The 18,254-nt window shown below is 48.0% G+C and overlaps 2 protein-coding genes and 1 long non-coding RNA gene across 3 annotated transcripts; 1 reads left to right on the top strand and 2 right to left on the bottom strand.

The window, feature by feature from the left end:
* Positions 1-4,166: 4,166 nt before the first annotated feature.
* Positions 4,167-10,432, bottom strand: Spef1 (sperm flagellar 1). The gene is made up of 7 exons (XM_076851586.1): positions 7,802-10,432; positions 6,535-6,646; positions 5,788-5,944; positions 5,549-5,588; positions 5,371-5,426; positions 5,068-5,196; positions 4,167-4,949 (listed from the first exon to the last, which is right to left on the bottom strand). Exons 1-7 carry the CDS (start codon positions 7,908-7,910, stop codon positions 4,842-4,844), a joined length of 711 nt encoding a protein of 236 aa, XP_076707701.1. The 5' UTR covers positions 7,911-10,432; the 3' UTR covers positions 4,167-4,841.
* A 96-nt stretch (positions 10,433-10,528) lies between these two features.
* On the bottom strand, positions 10,529-13,189 carry Cenpb (centromere protein B). The gene has a single exon (XM_076851585.1). It carries the CDS (start codon positions 13,165-13,167, stop codon positions 11,335-11,337), a length of 1,833 nt encoding a protein of 610 aa, XP_076707700.1. The 5' UTR covers positions 13,168-13,189; the 3' UTR covers positions 10,529-11,334.
* A 347-nt stretch (positions 13,190-13,536) lies between these two features.
* On the top strand, positions 13,537-17,489 carry LOC143394354 (uncharacterized). Its single transcript, XR_013090688.1, has 2 exons — positions 13,537-13,807; positions 16,744-17,489. It is a non-coding gene; the product is annotated as an uncharacterized LOC143394354 (long non-coding RNA).
* The last annotated feature ends 765 nt before the right edge of the window (positions 17,490-18,254 follow it).

Raw genomic sequence — 18,254 nt, 5'->3', positions numbered from 1 at the left:
AAAATAAATATTTTTTTAAGTTTAAAAATATTAATATATTGTATAGCTCAGTACATGTCTTTTAGAGAATGTATGTGTGCATTTCTCTTGCGTATATATCTAGAAATGGAATTGCTGGGACATAACTGTGTTGTTTTATAATATGTCAATTTAGCTAGAGTAAACTGTTTCAAAAATTCTCTTTAATATATGTTTCCAATTAAGGTGGGCCATGTGGGCCATGACAGACATTTTTGCATGAGATTTGAAGAATGAAAGGAAAGCAGCAACAATACGGAATTTGAGGGGCTGGGGATGTGGCTCAAGCCGTAACCCGCTTGCCTGGCATGCACAGGGTGCTGGGTTCAATCCTCAGCACCACATAAAAATAAAGATGTTGTGTTCACCAAAAACTGAAAAATAAATATTTAAAAAAAAAAAAACCCAACACCGAATTTGACATTTGCAAGCTCCAGGCTGGAGCTTTGTAGCCCACACACATTGTTGCTGATCTGCAGCTTACCTCATTGACATGGGATAGCAGTTAGGCCTGCAACTTACACCTTCCCTGGGTCCTCTTTCACTTCTCTGACTCGTGGGCCAGATGACAAGGGGGCCAGCTGCTTCTGCAGTTTATTCACATCCAGATTAGAGGCAGTGAGAACTGACATGAGTTCCAGTTTGTCCTCAAGCCTTCCAGCTTATGCTTGTGGATTCCAGTGTGTTCTTTCTGTCCCCTGCCTTATATTCATCTTCCCATCGGCCTTCTTGTAGACTTTAAGCTCCAGAATTAGGTGCAAAAACAAAAGTGTTACAGAGATTGGAGACTCTTTAAACAACTTCCACAATTATCTAGTCAAATCCCTATAAGAAATCCCTTCTACTACTGATTAAATCATAAATGATAGCATAGGCATCTGTTTAATTTTATTAGAAACTGCCAAACATTTCTGAAATGTAATTCTTGATACTCCCATTAACAGAGTATGAAAGTTCTAGTTGCTTCACATCTTCATCAACATAAAAATTAGCATTTAATTTTATAAAAATACTACACCATGCAAGTCAAAGCATGGCAACAGGCCACCAGTCTTCAGCCTCTACTATGAGCCATGTCCTTCTGCAGGACAATCTCATAGTATCAAGATTACAAATGCATATATTTTTATCCAACCAATTCTGTTTCTAGAATTTATCATACATATATACTCATGTATAATACTAAATATACTAATATATAAGATTATTCATTGTTGCATTATTATTAATAACAAAAGCCTGGAAATAAATGCTTTCTGAAGTAGAGGACTGACAAAGTAAATTTAGGATAGACAATAGATTTTTTATTTTTTTGGTACTGAGGATTGAATCCAACCCAGGGGGATGCTCTACCACTGACCTACAACCACAGCCATTTTTATTTTTTTATTTTGAGATATAATCTTTTTTTTGTTTTTTAAATTTGTTCTAATTGGTTATACGTGCATTTTGACATGTGAGATAGGGTCTTGCTAGCCTCAAACCTGCAATCCTCCTGTCTCAGCCTCCTGAGTCATTGGGGTTATAGGTGTGTACAACTGCATTCAACTTAAATAACAAATTCTGGATACTCTTTTCATGCCTTTCTCTCCCACAGGATTGTGAACACGATTTTATACTTTTCTTGGTGTTCCTGGCATTTGGCACATCATATGCACTCAATAAACATTTGGGGAATCAATCAATGAATTAACCAGGGAAATTAGAATTAGTGGGGGTCAGAAATGGGAGAGACAGCATTGGCTGTCCAAGGGGAATTTTGGGAATGAGAGAGATATTTAAAGAAGAGTTATAGAGCTATAATGTTAAGATGTGATCTACTTTAATATCCCCAAGAGACATTTAGCAAAATCCTCCAATTGCTTCTGGGATTTGATTTGTGGGTCATGGAGATATGACTGTGGGTTGGTACAGTCTCAGGTATATCTGATAACGGGTGGAGGGGTCTCAAGGAAGAAGAGCCTCCTAGACCCAGCCCAACCTTTGTCATGGAGAGGCCAACAGATTCTTTAGGGCTCAACCCAGTCACCGAACTTGTATTCTAGGGCCACTGTGCTCCTTCTAGGCAGAACCATAATCTGCCCAACTGATGTTTCCTCAGATTCTTCATATAAGCTATGACTACTAGTATCACATATAGGAGCCTATACATACGGTTAAGTGAATGAAAGTTTTAGAGAATAGAACTCTGGAAATCTAATGTTGACTAAAAAGAGTGTTAGAACTGGTCCGTGTGTGGGAGAAGCTACTGGTTTGATTAGGTAGAAAATCAGTGTTTGAACCCAAGTCCCTGCTGAGCTTAGGGATGGGGCTCAGACCAAAGGAGTAGTCACCAATTTTGATTTTCACTCATTCATTGATTTTTTTTTTTTTTCAGTGCTAGGGGAGCTAGGGCCTTGCCCATGCCAGGGAAGTGCTCTACCACTGAGTTATACTCCGGCTCTAAATGTTTTTAATATTACTGAATTTGGCTAAATATAATCCTGATTCATGAAACTCTTCCTATTTGTTCATAAATAACCATGAATACCTATCAACCTGCTCTAAGAGTTAAATTATTACAAATAACTTATACCAATGCCTATGCTTCATCTCTTCCCTTTGCTTCCTCTTAGAGGGAACCACTATCCTTGATTTTTGACCCTTCATTACCACAAGGAGGAAATCTGGCTCCCAGTGATCCCAGTCTGGTGTTCATACTCATATGTACCCTTCCCCTTGAATGTTAGCTGGACCCAGTGTCTTGCATCTAATAAACAGATGTCAGGCAAAAAATATGATGAGGTGTCACTCCCTTGGTTACATTAGATAACATTGTAACTTCCATCCCACTAGCTCACTCTTTACTCTCTCCCTTATTGGCTTTGATGAAGTAAGCTAGTATGCCAGAGATGGCCACATGGCAAGGAAATGGGGGCAGCCACCCACCAGCAACCAGCAAAACACTGAAAAGCTCAGTCCAATAGCCTACAAGGAACTGGATTCTGTCCACAATCAAGACAGCATGGCTCCTTCCCCAGTTGACCCTTCTGTCTGACACCTGGAGTACAGTCTTGTAAGAAACTCTGAAGCAGAGGACCCAGCAAAGCTGTGCCTAGACTCTTAACCCACAGAAAAATGTGAGATAATAAATGTGTTGTTTGGGGCTGGGGATGTGGCTCAAGTGGTAGTGCGCTTGCCTGGCATGTACGCGGCGCTGGGTTTGATCCTCAGCACCACATACAAATAAAGATGTTGTGTCCGCGGAAACTAAAGAAAAATAAATATTAAAAAATTCTCTCTCCTTAAAAAATAAATAAATGTGTTGTTTTAAATCTCTAATTTAGTGGCAATTTGTTATAATGGTGATAACTAATACAGGTTATTTTTTGTTGTTGCCATTGGAGCATTGCTATGAATATTGTTGTAACTTATCTCTCAGAACACAGAACACAACAGTTTTAAGTTTCCCCTGGGGATGTGCCTAGGAATGGAATTGCTATAACTCAGGATTTACAAATGTTCCACATTATTGGTAGTCAGCAAATCATCAGAGTTAAGGTTATACCAAGGCCCTGGTGTCTTGGTCAGTGTTGGGAATAAAGTTGGCCTCAGTCCATAGAACTTGAGCAGTGTGTGCACAGTCAGGAATCAAACAGAAAGCCAAGATAAGGGTCAGTCATGGGCAGTTGAGGGCAAGAGTGTGGCCACAGTTGGGGAGAATCTGAGGCCTGGGTTTAGGGTTCGGTTTGGACAAAGTTGCAGGACACTGTGAAGGTATACATTTGGGGGTCCATTTAAGCCAGGATTAGAAGTTAGGCTGCCATAGTTCACAAAAACTGACCCTTGGGCTGGGGATGTGGCTCAAGTGGTAGCGCGCTTGCCTGGCATGTGCCGGGTGCTGGGTTCAATCCTCAGCACCACATAAAAATAAATATTAAAAAATTCTCTCTTTAAAAAAAAACAAAAAAAAACCTGACCCTTGGTGATCTCTTCAATATGCCAAGCAGTGAGTACACAGGACCCACCACCCATAAGATGAGACCCATTCTGGGTTCATGACACTCTTTCACTGAAGGGGGATAGAGGGTGGCAGAGTGGAGGACAAGCGGGGCGGAGATTTGCTGCCTTCAAGGATCCAGGCAGAAAGAGAAAGCAGGCACAGAAAAGAAAGCACAACACCACCTTTAATGAGGGCAGCCCTGTCACAGACACACCCCAGGCACACCAGACAGTACCCAATGGGCTGGGAGGGAGACTGCTATAGGCACCCACGGATGTGTCTCCTATTTCTGGCTATTCCCACTCATCACGCCTTCCTCTCCAGCTGCTTGGGTCTCCAGCCTCGAGATGGGTCCCAGGTGAGCACCCAGGAGGGGCATGGGAGCCACTCGGTTTCCAGGGACAATTTCCCACGTGTCTGAGGCCATGGAGAACTAGTCTGGATGAAGGCATCGCTGGCCTCAGAGCTGGGCGGTGACCTGGGTCTGGGGGTGTGGACTGAACCAAGAGACGGCTTCTTATGGCCCAACACCTGGAGTTCCAAGGCGGGACCCCAGGTGTTGGGCACTGCTTTGGTGGGCACGCTGGGTCTCCGCACGTGGCTTCTGGGCTCTGGAAAGCGGTCCATTCTCCTGGCCCGGGTGGAGTGTAAGGAGGCGGCTCAGTCGCGAACTTCGGTTCCTAGGGCTCCAGTCCTAACGCCCCTATGCTCACTCCCATCCCCAGGGAGAGAGGCACAAGAGCCGAGCAACTGGCTCCGCCCTCCCAATCTTGCGTCTGTTGTTGGGTGGGTGGGTCGCGACGTCTGGGCTCTGACCCGTAGAGGGATGTTCAGGCGCAGCTCACCGCTGCTTGCGCTCCGCCTGCTGGAGCCTCCGAGAAAGGTCCTCGATGCGCACGTTCTTGAGCTGAAGCAGGTGCTCCAGGCGCCTCACCTTCATCTGCAGGACCTGGGCGGCGTCGCACACAAATCAAACCTAGTCACTGGCTGGCCTGCCCCAACTCTGCAGCCCCTAACCCCCTAAGGCTTCCCAGTGCGCCCTCACCTACAGGGTCTCCTGCCCTCACCTGCACGGTCTCTTGCGAGGCCAACAGCTCCTGCTCCTTTTCAGCAATCTGAAGGACGAAGCTTGGGTCGCCCTGCAGCGCCTGGCTATACCCAGGAGGCCGGGGCGCTGGCAGCCGCCCCATCCTGAGGTAGGAAGCATCTTAGCGGAGGCCTGTGTATTTGGCTGGGCGTTCACTATTCCCCTTCTCCCCTTTTCCCCGCTCCCCACCTTTCCACACCCAATCACCGCCCCCCCCCCCAGCCCGAGTGGGGAGATTACCCAGCCTGTTGAGATCACACTGCTTCCAGCTTCTTTACCTGAGCTGCTCTCCTCCTTGGGGTTCTGGTGCACCTTCCCCTCGTGTCTTCTGGGATACATCTGAGACAAGGCAAATGGAGGAGTGACATTGCTGTAGCTCTATTTTGTTTACCCTCCGATTCTGCAAGCCATAGGAAGGTCAGGAAGACCTTTCTGAGAAGAAAGGAGGAAAGGCCCCTTACCCACATCCAAGTAGCCACTGCCATCAGCGGGAGGCAGCTCCTGAAAGAATCCCAGTGGTCCACTGTGAGTCTCAGCTCACCCATTCCCCAAAAGGCCCCCTTGGCCCTTCCGCAGTTCCCCAGATCAGGGTCTTTTAGCCAGGCACCCCTCCCCCACACTCATCGCAAAGGCGATGCTTCTCCCTGCCTGGGAACCTCTCCTCCCCAAAGCATTTGGAGAGATTCGAGCTGGGTGCCACCTGTAAGGAACCGGAGCCCTGCTTCCTGCGCCTTTGCCGCTCCTCCAGGCGCTGCTTCAGCGGGATGAGTACCAACTCCACCACACCCGGGGCACACTGAGCAATCTTGCGCATTACATCGTCTGGTACCGAAAAGTTCAGTTTGTTTAGCACCTTCCTACAGGATAGACATAGGGATGGTGGACTGGGTCCTGCAGGGAATGAAATCAAAGTAGTGGAGAAGGGGCGGGGCACGGTTGTCTTAGTCCTGAGTGTGCAGCCCAGGGGGAGTAGAAGGGCTTGCCATCTGAGCCTCACCCTCCCCTGCCCGAGATTGGGTGTCCCAAGGTTCTTTGCCTCCTTCCCAATAGAAAAGTTCCTTGATTTTATTACCAGATGAATTCTGTTGTGTTCGCCCTCACCACCCTACCGTCAAAACAGTCCCAGCCTGGACAGTTAAGACCATAGTAAGTGAACATTCTTCTTAAGGTATTAAAAGTGAGGGTTGGGTTTGTGGCTCAGTGGTAGAGCACTTGTGTGAGGCACTGGGTTTGATTCTTAGAACCGCATATAAACAAACAAACAAACGAAATAAAGGTCCATCAACAACTAAAATATATTTTTTAAAGGAATTAAAAGTGCAGAGATCACAAACAATAACAACAACAACAAACCCCATAGGAGATGAAGAGGCTGAGGCAGCTTTCCTGGGAACTCAGGCAGGTTGGGGCTGAAGAGTTCCACTCCTGCATCCAAGTATTATTTTACCTGTTCAGGTGACCCCAGTTGCTGAGCTTCTGCTGGAGAGAGTTTGCAGGGACATAATTGTGCATCTCCACCATCTTTGGGAAATAAAATTTGATGACCTCTGCCACCAGGACTGTGGGAGTAACCGTGAAAGCAGACATGGAAGATGGGGGAATGAATAAGGGAGAAGAGGGTGGGAGAAGAGAAGGGAGGGATAGAAAAAGCAGCAGAGTGATTGAACCCAGTGGGGAGGAAGATGCAGAAAAGGGAAGGATAATAGGGAGGGAAACAAAGAAGAGACAAAGATCATCAGTCAGACTTAAGATTCAGCTGCATTCCTCTCCTTTAACTCGGGGCATAGGAAAACTCAGAATAAGTCTCTTAAGAGCTCTTAAGGAGGATGGGGCCTTACCCTAGGAATTCACATGGACACACATGCTGTAACACCAAAGTTCCAGAGAGAATTACAGACTCATACAAGCAGAGACATGTGATAAGATCCCACTACAGATATATATGTATGGCAGAATGTATAAACATGAAAGACAAAAACATAAGTCAGCCTAGTGCAGTGGCACATGCCTGTAATTCTAGCAGCTTGGGAGGCTGAGGCAGGAGGATTACGAGTTCAAAGCCAACCTCAGCAACTCAGTGAGACCCTATCTCTAAGTAAAATATTAAAAAGGGCTAGGGATGTGGCTCAGTGGCTAAGTGCCTCTGGATTCAACCCTCAGTACAAAACAAAACAAAACCAAAAACAAGCCAAAAAAAACCCCCACAAGCCAGATACACATAGGTGCACATGTAGAATACACATGTAAATACAGAGTCACATATGTACATGGCCTTCTCAAATATGTACATATAAAATGCATATTCCATCCTGAAACCCCAGAAGACATTACTGGGATTAATAATGTCTGTGACTGTGACATAATCTCATGGAAACACATACACTGCACAAATACATACATAGATATGTATCTTAGTCATCAAAGTCCCTGGAGGGAGTCACACACACACACACACACACACACACACACACACACACTATGTGCACACCAGATAGAACAGGTGGACATACACATAGACACACATTGTTCACACATAGAAACAAATAGAAAACACACACAAGGGTACTCTTCCACAGTTGAAGTCCCAGGAGGTAGATCTCACCCATATACACACACACCACAATTACCCAAATACCAAAAATACAGTAAGCACACAGATCCCTTACACACGTCCATACAGGTCAGAATATGCAGAAACACACAGGAGCGCACACCTCCATCACTGAAGTCCCGGGAGAGGTTTCTCTTGGGCCTGGACAGAGGGATGTTGTCTACCCATAGGTACAGCTGGTGCAGCGCTTCCTCATCCACACTGCTCGCCATTGGGGCCCAGCAATGTCAAGCCGTTCCAATCGTGCAGCGTCCACACCCAGCCTCACGACCCCTCAAACGCTTCCTCTCTCGCCACTGCGGGCGTCCAGACCTGCCTCTGCCTCCCTAGCCCAGACTTACGTCCCATCTGGGAGCAGCCATATTGTTTTCTGAAACCATGGCAACCATTGCCGACTCGCCTTGAAGCAAGGCCTTCTGGGAGTTGTAGTTTTTTCCAGCTACCCTTTCCTGGGCTCCAGAGTTGGAGAGAGTTAGGTGTCCTTATCTTCCCTTTTTCTCCAAAAAGGCATCACCTCTACACCCATACCACCTGCTGACCCACTCTGAGATCTGCCAAAGCCGAACAGGCCCCCAGAATCCTGGCACCAGTATCCCCAGGGCTGGGATCCTCCTTCTGTGCCCTTTAGCTGTCAGTCCTAAATGAAGGAAAGCATTGCCATAATAATAATCACCTCCATTTGGGAGTACTGTTAATAATCTGCTACCCATCTGAGCTGTGCGATTGGCTTCTGTGTGACAGTGCTTCCTTGCTGGCTCCCTCCCAAAGTTCTGTACTCAAAGGGCCACTGCCACTTCCTCATCCCACCAGTGTTCTGGAGGGACATTTAATAGGTAACCAAAACTCCCAGAGAAAGCACAGAGTTCAAAGTCAGTACCTTAAGCAAGTCATTCAACTCCATCACCCTATTTGCTCCTTTGTGAAATGGGGACAGTTCTCACCTACTTGTCCCTGTGGGGTAATGAATAGGAAAGAACTTACAAAATGGAAAGATGTTAACATTTACAAAAGACCTGTATTTGTATGGTAATTGGGGGTAATGGGAGTTGGTTATAGGTACAGAAGCAAGAGCTACATCTATCTGCTTTCCTCATCTTTCAAAGAGCTATTCAACCATGGATTAGCAATTGATTTTAGTAAACAGTTCCACTTCAAACGCAACCCTACAAGAGTTAGGAAGATGGATCCCTCATTAATGAATAGGTACAGGTAGCAGTAAAGGAGTACTTCTAGGGTCAGCCTGGGGAGAAAGCTTCCTTCTAACAGAAGTGTGGCTTTGGGTACATCACCAAACCTCTCTATGCCTATTTGTCATGGTTTTTCCTATCTTGTGGGCACTTTGGAAAGTGTTTAAAGCCTGATACACTGTAAGGCCCTATTAGTATCAGCAGTATGATCACTAATGAGATCATCTCAGTTCCAGCAAGAGGTGTTGTTGTTGACAAAAAACAGCTGGAAGTGATTTGCCTAGTTAGTTCTTGAAATAAGGGACCTGAGTTGGCCAGGGTCACTTGGGGAGAACACCACTGTTCCCTCCTACTCACTCCAGAGCACATGGGATGTGGGGGGGTAGGTTGGGCTTGATTTTGGCTCCCTGGTCTCCTCCTCCAGAGTTCAGATAAAGGAATGGGGGTGATGCCAACGGATAATCTCAAGTCCTTTTGGTTGTCACTATGTTTCAAAGCCTTCAAGGCCTGGAGGGGAGTGCCAAAAGTGCAGAAGGCCAAAAGTGGAAGTCACCCCACCTTCTTGTTTTAAAGTGATGCACAATGGGCTTGCCTTTCTGGGAGGAACCACACCCAGTGCAGGCAAAGAATATCCCCCACCCAACATTCCAGGGTAGGGAGAAGAGGAACTTGGTAGCAAAGGGGTGGCAAGGGGTTGGGAGGATACCAGAGGTGAAGTGCCAGTCCCAGGCAGGGTGGGAAAACCGGTTTGAGCCCCAGAGCTGCCTGCCCTACTCAGGCTCAGGCCCTCCCCTGTCTGGAACCTCTGGGGCCTGAGGGCTTCAATGAGGGAGGGTTATGGAGAAAAGTACTGGGCCCTGAAAACAGGAGGTGTAGGACAGAAAAGGGCCTGTCCTCACTTTTGGACAGGGGAGCCCCTGGAGGGCACTGCATCAACTTCTTGGTGGTACAATTTGCTCCTAGAAAATTTCACCTTCCTCCTACCACTGTCTGCAAAGGTGGCCACCAGGTTTGCAGAGGGCCATCAATGAAAGGCCTTAACCAGGTGCCACCAGCATGCCTATATCCCAACTACTCAGGAGAGTATAGCAGTAGGATCACTTGAACCAGGAGTTTGAGAGCAGCCTGGGAAAGACCTCAAAAAACAAAACATCTCTCTAAGGCACCAAAGGCAAATCAAAGGGTTCTCCATATGCTCCTCCAAACTCCAACTTGACCCACAAGAGCTGTCCCAACAAACTTTCTGTTCTAGTCCAATTCTTGCAAGGATCTTCTTTAACCGGCCTTGGTGAGTCTAGTCCTCAGGTGCATATTGTCTGATTTAGCCCGACAGACTATTGGCTCCCTCTTTCCTGCCCCCAGCCAAGTGACCAAGAACTTCTCTCTAACCCCAAAGCAGTGCAGGTGTAGGCTTCCTCAAATCTACCCTTAGATGGGTACACTGAAGACCCCTTCTTTCCCAAGTCTCTATAAATAACTCTTAGACATGGATGTTGACAACTCCTGCTGCCCCTCACCCCAATCAGGGCCACCCACCCTCTCAACCCTTGCTTCTATGTCCCACCAGAGCAAGGACCAAAGGAATGAGGGAAAGCATGTGTCCCCCAAGACAGACGCAAGCCCAGACCATGAAGGATGCACCCTTGGCTGTTAAAACGTTCACCCCCACAAAAGGGGAGTGGACAGATTTATTGAATTCAAACTGGGAAAGGAGCAGCTGGATGGCTGGACTCTGGGCCCAGCCCCAGGCCCCTCTGCCCAGGATGGGGCCCTGCCAGAGAGGGATGAGAGGCACAGGGCCTGCAGCTGCCCACAGGGGAGGTACCCAGTATCACTCCCCTGAAGGGCCTCTTGGAAACCTCCAATCTGAAAAGAAAACCAAGGGCCAAAGTCACAAGGACTGGGCCAAAGGAAGGGATTAGGGAGGTGGAAAGCAGGCAGAGGCAAGCTTAGGAGCCTACCATGAGTTAGACTGTGCTTCTTGAGGCGGCCCAGGGGTGGGGGTGGGGCTGCCAGCCTTGTGGGGACCCAGGCTGGACCTTCCTCTGGAGCCCTTCCCAGAATGGCTTTGAGGTCCCCCCCACCGAAGACCTGGTGTGGACGGTAGGGGGAGAGGCACTCTCTGGCCGGGAGCTTCCAGGGCCCATCCCTGGCTGCCACTATGGTCTAGTCCACTGATGGCACGGTGTGGTAGCACCGGACAGCTCCCCACTCACCCCAACTGGTCCCCTAGCCCAGGGGCAAATGGGGAGGAAAGGATTTTGAGAAAGAGGCAATAAGCAGGCAGTGAGGCAGACCTCAGCCCCTCGGTCTATCTCAGGGCCAGGGAAACATTACTAAAGGCCCTGGGGCTCCCCCCTTCTGGCTCCATCCACAGTGGTTGCACAGAGTTCTTTGCCCCAGGGCTGGTGCTGCCCTTCTGGGTCAGGCAATGGCTATGCCCAGGGGCTCAGCTTTGATGTCCAAGACCCCGAACTCCCGCCTGCCTGGCGTGGTTCTTCCTAGTCACGTGGACCAGATCATGTTCCAAGTGGAGGATGTGGCTCTGCACACGGTCATCAATGGGGAAGGAGGTCAGGTACCTCTTGACCATGGCAAAGTAAGCCATGGCCTCCCCAAAGCTGGGTACAGGCACCTCATCGCTATCCTCATCATCATCTTCGTCATCTTCATCCTCCTCATCCTCATCCTCATCTTCCTCCTCTTCCTCACTGTCTGACTCTGAGTCCTCCCCACCTTCCAAGAAATGAAGGGTAGGGCACTGTGCCTCCTCCTGGGCACTGTAACCCCCAAAGCTGCCTCCAGCCTCCACTACTCCCTGGGCCCAGTCCTCTGCCTCCAAGCCCTCAGAAGAGCTTTCCTCCTCTTCCTCCTCTTCTTCATCACTGTCATCAACATCACCCTCCTCCTCCACCTCCTCTTCCTCCCCCAACTCCTCTCCTTCTCCTCCTTCCTCCTCCTCCTCCCCTTCTTCTTCTTCCTCCTCCTCCTCCTCTTCCCCTTCACCCTCCTCCTCCTCTTCTTCTTCCTCCTCTTCTTCCTCCTCCTCCTCCTCTTCCTCTTCTTCTCCCTCACTCTTGAGGGAAGTGGTGATGGTGGCATTAGGGCCACCTCCAAAACCAGCCTCCCGAAAACAGGTAGCTATGTCCGAAGGCTCCACTGCCTGCCACGCTGCAGCCACAAAGTGCAGGGCTTCCATGAGGCCCAGCTGCAGGCCTGAGCGATCCTGGCCCTCTAGGGCGGCCATGGCCTTGAGCAGCATAGCCTGGCGATAGTGGCCTTTCACCTGTTGGACCACTCCTCGCTCCAAGGGATGCACAGTGCCCGGAGGGAAGAAGGCCAGCTGCACGTGCCTCAGGCCTGAAGTGTCCAGGGACTGGGCAGCCAAGCGGCCTGCCAGCAGCAGGACCCGGCGAGACTCTGCAGCCATTCGGGTGTCCAGGGCTTTCAAGTACTTGGCCAGTGCCTGGGTGGTGACACCACCCTTAGAGTTGGCGGTGTAGTCGCAGGGCAGGCCACCTTGTCCCGCACGAGGCTTAGCTGATTTGCCGGCCACCAAAGGGGGTAGCTTCTCGCTGCCATCGGCATTGGCGCACAGCAAGACGCTTAAGCGCTGGGTGGCTTGGCGCGCCCTTCCATCGCCTCCGCACAGCCCCGCCGCCTGGTCCGGCAGAAAGTCATACCAAAGACTGGTCTCAGTGGCGCTGAACACGTCCTGGGAGGCGTATCCCTCGGCCACAGACGGCGGTTGCTCCTCCCGGGCGCGCCAGCCAGGCGTACTCCCACCACTGCCCTCCGAGGGCACAGCAGCCGGGCTGGCAGGTGCTGCTGGGGTCCGAGGAGCACTGTTTCGTCCCCGGGCACGGGCCACACCACTGCAGGACACCACACCATGGCGCCGGCGGAAGCGATCCAGCCAGCCGTTGGAGGCTGTGAAGTCGTCCATGCCCAGCTCCTCGGCTATACGCAGAGCCTTCTCCTTGAGGATGATGCCCTTGACGGGCAGGCCAGCGGCGCGGATCTGCTGGAACCAGGCTATGAGCAATCCCTCCAGCTTGTCATACGGGGACAGCTTGTTGGTCTTGCGGCAGGTGGAGGCCACACCGTACTTGCGCTCCGACGCCAGGATGGCGCGCTTGTTCTTCAGGATGGTGCTCAGCGTGGACGGCGGGATGTTGAAGCGCCGCGCGATCTCGCCCTTGCGCAGGTCCGGGTTCTCCTCCACCTCCTGGATGATCCGCGACTTCTCCCGGAACGTCAGCTGCCGCCGCTTGGGGCCCATCCCGGCGCGCCCCCCGCCCCGGGGCCCGGCACCGCCGCCGCCGCCCCGGGGCGGGGGGCCCGGGCCCGCGGCGGGGGGCACTTGGCGGCCTCTCCCGCGCGCCCCGCCCGAGACAAAGCGGCTCGCGGGGCGGCGGGCGGGGCGGTGACCCGGCCGGGCCGGGGGCACCTCCTGGGGCGGCGCCGGGCGGCTGGCGGCAGGCGACGGGCACGGGTGAGAGTGGGAGGCGCGGGCGCGGAAGGCAGGAAGTGCCGCGGCGCGGGGATCTGAGAGCGCGGCGATCGGGGCGGAGCACACGGAGCGGGATCTCGCGGGAAGCGCGGGGACGCCCGGCGCCGCCTCCCGGTCCTCCGTGCCCATCCCCTTCCCGCCGCCCCGGACCTGCCACCGGGGGCGCTGCGGCCTGCGGGACTGTCCAGTGCTCGGGCCTCCGGGTGACCCGCCGGTAACCGCACAGGCGGTGACGCGCTGCGCTGCCACTGCTCTCGGTGGAGAGCGATTTGCTGCATAAAAAGCAAAATAATTCCTCCCGTCGCCTTAGGTTTAGGGTGAAAATGACCCTCATTTTTTTCTCTCGGAAATTGAAAAATACCCGAAGCTTAAAATCGCTTTTCACACCAGCACCTGGAGAGATGCGCAGGTAACATTTTGATACATTTCCTTGCAATCTTTTCTCTAGGCACAGTTTTTATATTTGTTTGTTTTTTTAATGGATAAAACGCATCATGCTATCTAGAACGTATATCTGGCATCTCATACTGTTTTATCTAGAATCTAATGATGATAATTTTACCATATCGAACATGCTTTTCTAACGGTTGTATATAGTTCTAAGTGTGGATGAGCACTAACCCACGTAACCCATTGTTACACACTTAGGTTATATGTATAGACAACACCACAGTTTTGTTTGATGATCCTAATGATATTTTTAAAGTTCTAGTAATCCCACACTATAAAGATAAATACTGATAATAACTCAGTGTTTCGCTGCCTGGGCTTTTCCACGCACATAGCCATACATGTACCTTTGCACTTATAGAAATAATGTCTTGAATATACATAAGTATTTACACACATAAATCCATGAAACCTCCTCCTCCAGCACCAAAATACATAAAAATGATGAGTTCTTAAAACAAGCTCATTGCAGTGTTTTAAAACGTGGGGTAGAACAGCAACCCAAGGAGACAGGTTGAGAATCTGAGACTGGATGAAGGTTCCAGTGAGTGGGTGTAGACAAGAAGAAAAGAGGACCAAAGACAGTGCCCTGGGTGCTACAAGGTTAAGGGGGTGCAAGAAAGGACCATCAACAGACGCATAAGGAGCCCTTGAAGCCACAGGGGGAAATGGTCTGAAAACCAAGGGAAGAAAATACAGCTTACTAGGATTTGAGTCTTGTGGATTTTTTTATTAATTTATTTTTTAAAATTTAATTTAATTTTTTTAACTGAGGATTTAACCCAGGGATCCCCAGCCCCTCCCCCTTTTGTGTGTGGGAGGGGATTGAACCCAGGGCCTTGTGCATGTGGAGCAAGCACTCTACCAACTGAGCTATATCTCCAGCCTCCTTTTTTTGTTTTTTATTTTGAGACAGAGCCTTGCTAAATTGCTGAGGCTGGCCTTGAACTTGATGATTATCCTGCCTCAGCTTCCCAAATTATTGGGATTATAAGTGTGCACCACCATGCCTAGCTGTGAATTTTCTAGTTCTATCCTTTGCCTATATTTCTTATGTTTGTCTTTCTTTTTTTAACATTTAGTTTTTAGTTATAAGTATACACAATAACTTTATTTTATTATTTTTATGTGGTGCTGAGAATCGAACCCGGTGCCTCACGAATGCTAGGCAAGCACTCTACCTCTGAGCCATAATCCCAGCTCCAATCTTTCTTTTCTTTTTCTTCTTTCTTTATGTGTGCAGGTACATGTGTGTGCTAGTAATCAAACCCAGAGCCTTGTGCATTGCTAAGCCCATATTGTACCACTGAGCTATGCTCCCAGCCATTTTTCTTTACTTTTAGGAGCTCTTCATATGTTCTGACATAAGTTGTTTTTGTTGTTGTTTTCCCCTCCTGGGGATTAAATCCAGGAGTACTCTACTACTGGGCTATATCTAGAGCCCTTTTTATTTTTTATAGTAAGACAGGGTCTGTCTGGCCTGGAATTTGTGATCCTCCTGCCTCAGCCTCTTAAATTGCTGGGATTATAGGTTTATGTCGCCACACCTGGTTTATGTATATTGTTTTGTGGTTTTGTTTGTTTGTTGTTGTTTTTAGGGGGATAGTGGGGACTGAACTCAGGTACTCAGCCCTTGAGCCACATCCCCAGCTCTATTTTGTGTTTTATTTAGAGACAGGGTCCCACTGAGTTGCTTAGTACTTTGCAGTTGGTTTTGAACTTGAGATGCTCCTGCGGTAGCCTCCTGATCCACTGGGATTACAGACATGCGCCACCGTGCCCAGCTGTGTATTATTATTAATGGGACACATTTGGTATAATATTTTGTAGCTCATATTGTGAACATATTTGCATGTTAACAAATATCAACATAGGTGAATTTCATGCTTCTTTTACTCTAGGAAAACTTTGTTTAAAATACCATTTTCCAAACTAGGTATGGTGGCACATGCCTGTAGTCTCAGTGACTTGGGAGGCTGAGGAAGGAGGATCACAAATTTGAGGCTAACCTCAGCAATTTAGCAAGGCCCTAACCGACTTAGTGAGATCTTATCTTAAAATTAAAAGTAAAGCTGGGAGTGGTAGAACATGCCTGTAATCCCAGCAGTTTCGGAGGCTGGAGCAGGAGAAACTCAGATTCAAAGCCAGCCTCAGCAACTGCTAAATGCTAAGCAACTCAGGGATACCCTGTCTCTAAATAAAATGTACGATAGGGCTGGGGATGTGACTCAGAGGTCAAGTGCCCCTGAGTTTAATCCCCAGTACCAAAAAATTAAAAAGGGCTGGGGATGTGGTTCAGTGGTAGATCATCCTTAGGTTCAATCCTCAGTACCAAATAAGTAAAATCTCAAAAATTTTTAAATGCCATTTTCAGGAGCCCAATATGTAATCATCCAATAATTGACATTTTGCATATTGAGCCCATCAGATATCAAGCATCAGGCATCCCTGCTCAACTGCCTTTTAAGTACTGAGGATTGAACCCAGAGGTGCTCAACCACTGAGCTACAGCCCCAGTTGTTCAGTTGTTTGAGGGTTTTTTGTTTTGTTTTTGTTTTGTTTTGTACTAGGGATTGAACCCATGGCCTTGTGCATACAAGGCAAGCACTCTACCAACCAAGCTGTATTCCCAGCGCCCCCTCCATTTATTTTTATTTTAGGGACTTTCTAAGTTGCTAAGGCTGGCCTTGAACTTCAGTCCTCCTGCCTCAGTCTTGGAAGTGCCCATTCTCTTTAAAGGCTGCAAATACTGAAAATACAGAGAAGTTACCTTCCATATTGAAACACAATGACTCAATACACATACTTCCATGTATACTTTTATCCTCTTCTGAAATGAAATCTTTTTTTTTTTAAACAATTGACTTTATTTATTTATTTTTTAATATTTGGCAGACACAACATCTTTGTTTGTATGTGGTGCTGAGGATCGAACCTGGGCCGCATGCATGCCAGGCGAGCGCGCTACCGCTTGAGCCACATCTCCAGCCCCCTGAAATGAAATCTTTACAAATGGATTATTAAGGTCAGAGAGCAACCTTGATCTTGACCTATGCAAGATGCCTGGAGACTGGAATAGGTGAATGACTTGGTCCCTATTCTTTGGTAGCTCACTCAGTTTAAGGAGATAAGTAAGATGCAGGAAAATGGAAAAGGAGATTTTAATACATATGCTGTTTCTCTCAGTAGTAGCCCCATCTTAGGAATTTATTCTATAGATAGGCAGCACCCAGGCACCAACAGATGTACTTGCTGTTAATCATTGTCAAAGCCAATAACCTAAATGTTCAGCATTAGGGACTTGAGTAAGCATAGGCCATATGGTACTAATATGGATCCATCTCTAAATAAAGTGAAGAAAGAAATGTATGGAACAATGTTTCATATGTTGTTTTTGTAGTTTTAAAAATACAGGCGTACACATGCTTGTAAATGTATATTCCTGCATTGTTCACTAACCCATGTGGCTATGGAGCCCTTGAAATGTGGCAAGTTCAAGTTGAGATATGCTGTGAGTGTAAAATGCACATTGGATTTTGAAGATATCCAGGTTTTAAAGCTATCCATTGGATTTTGAAACTGTCAAAAAAGTATGTGAAATATCTTATTAATAATTTTATTGAAATGTTGCCATGTTCAAAGTAGTCTCCTGTGTTTCTTTTTATTTTTTATTTATTTAATTTTTTTTTTTTTTTTGCAATGTTGAGGATTGACCCCAAGGCCTTGGGCATGCTAGGTAAGCACTTTACCACTGAACCATATCTCTTATTTCCTTTTGTTTGTTTGTTTGTTTGTTTTTGTTTTGTAGCAGGGATTGAACCCAGGGCACTCAAGCACTAAGTTACATCCCCAACCCTTTTTATATTTTATTTTGAGACAGGACCTCTCTAAGTTGCTGAGGCTGGCCTGGAACTTTCGATCCTCCTACCTCTGCCTCCCAAGCTGCTGGGATTACAGGCATGGGCTACCATGCCCAGCATTTTATTTTATTTTTTTTAAATGTTGTTATTACTAGAAAATTTAAAATCCTATATGTGGCTCACATTCATGCCTGCTATTACATTTCTACTGGCTATAAACTATCTTCTGTAAAATATGTAACACATTTATAATAGTAGCTGCCTGTGGGGAGGGGTCCTGAACATTGGTCCTGCTTCACTGCCTTTTTGTAACATTTAAATATTCAACTTTGTTTGAATTTGTGGTGCCATGGTAACCATTTTGGAGGGGCAGGGATACCCAGGATTGAACTCAAGGGCTCTCAGCCACTGAGCTGTATTCTCAGTCTTATTATGTATTTTATTTAGAGATAGGGTCTCACTGAGTTGCTTAGCCCCTCCCCATTGCTGAGGCTGGCTTTGAACTTGCAATCCTCCTGCCTCAGTCCCCTGAGCCTCTAGGATTAT

Source organism: Callospermophilus lateralis, chromosome 3 (assembly GCF_048772815.1).
Source record: "Callospermophilus lateralis isolate mCalLat2 chromosome 3, mCalLat2.hap1, whole genome shotgun sequence".
Lineage (NCBI taxonomy): Eukaryota > Metazoa > Chordata > Mammalia > Rodentia > Sciuridae > Callospermophilus > Callospermophilus lateralis.
This window is presented reverse-complemented; position numbering and strand designations above follow the sequence as displayed.

Excerpts from the sequence above, each read along its gene's own strand:
- Spef1 (XM_076851586.1), bottom strand. The coding sequence starts at position 7,910 with ATGGCGAGCAGTGTGGATGAGGAAGCGCTGCACCAGCTGTACCTATGG. Across the intron at positions 6,647-7,801 it reads CCGGGACTTCAGTGATGGAG|TCCTGGTGGCAGAGGTCATC; the intron begins GTGTGCGCTCCT and ends TTACTCCCACAG. Across the intron at positions 5,427-5,548 it reads CAGTGGCTACTTGGATGTGG|ATGTATCCCAGAAGACACGA; the intron begins GTAAGGGGCCTT and ends GCCTTGTCTCAG.
- Cenpb (XM_076851585.1), bottom strand. The coding sequence starts at position 13,167 with ATGGGCCCCAAGCGGCGGCAGCTGACGTTCCGGGAGAAGTCGCGGATC.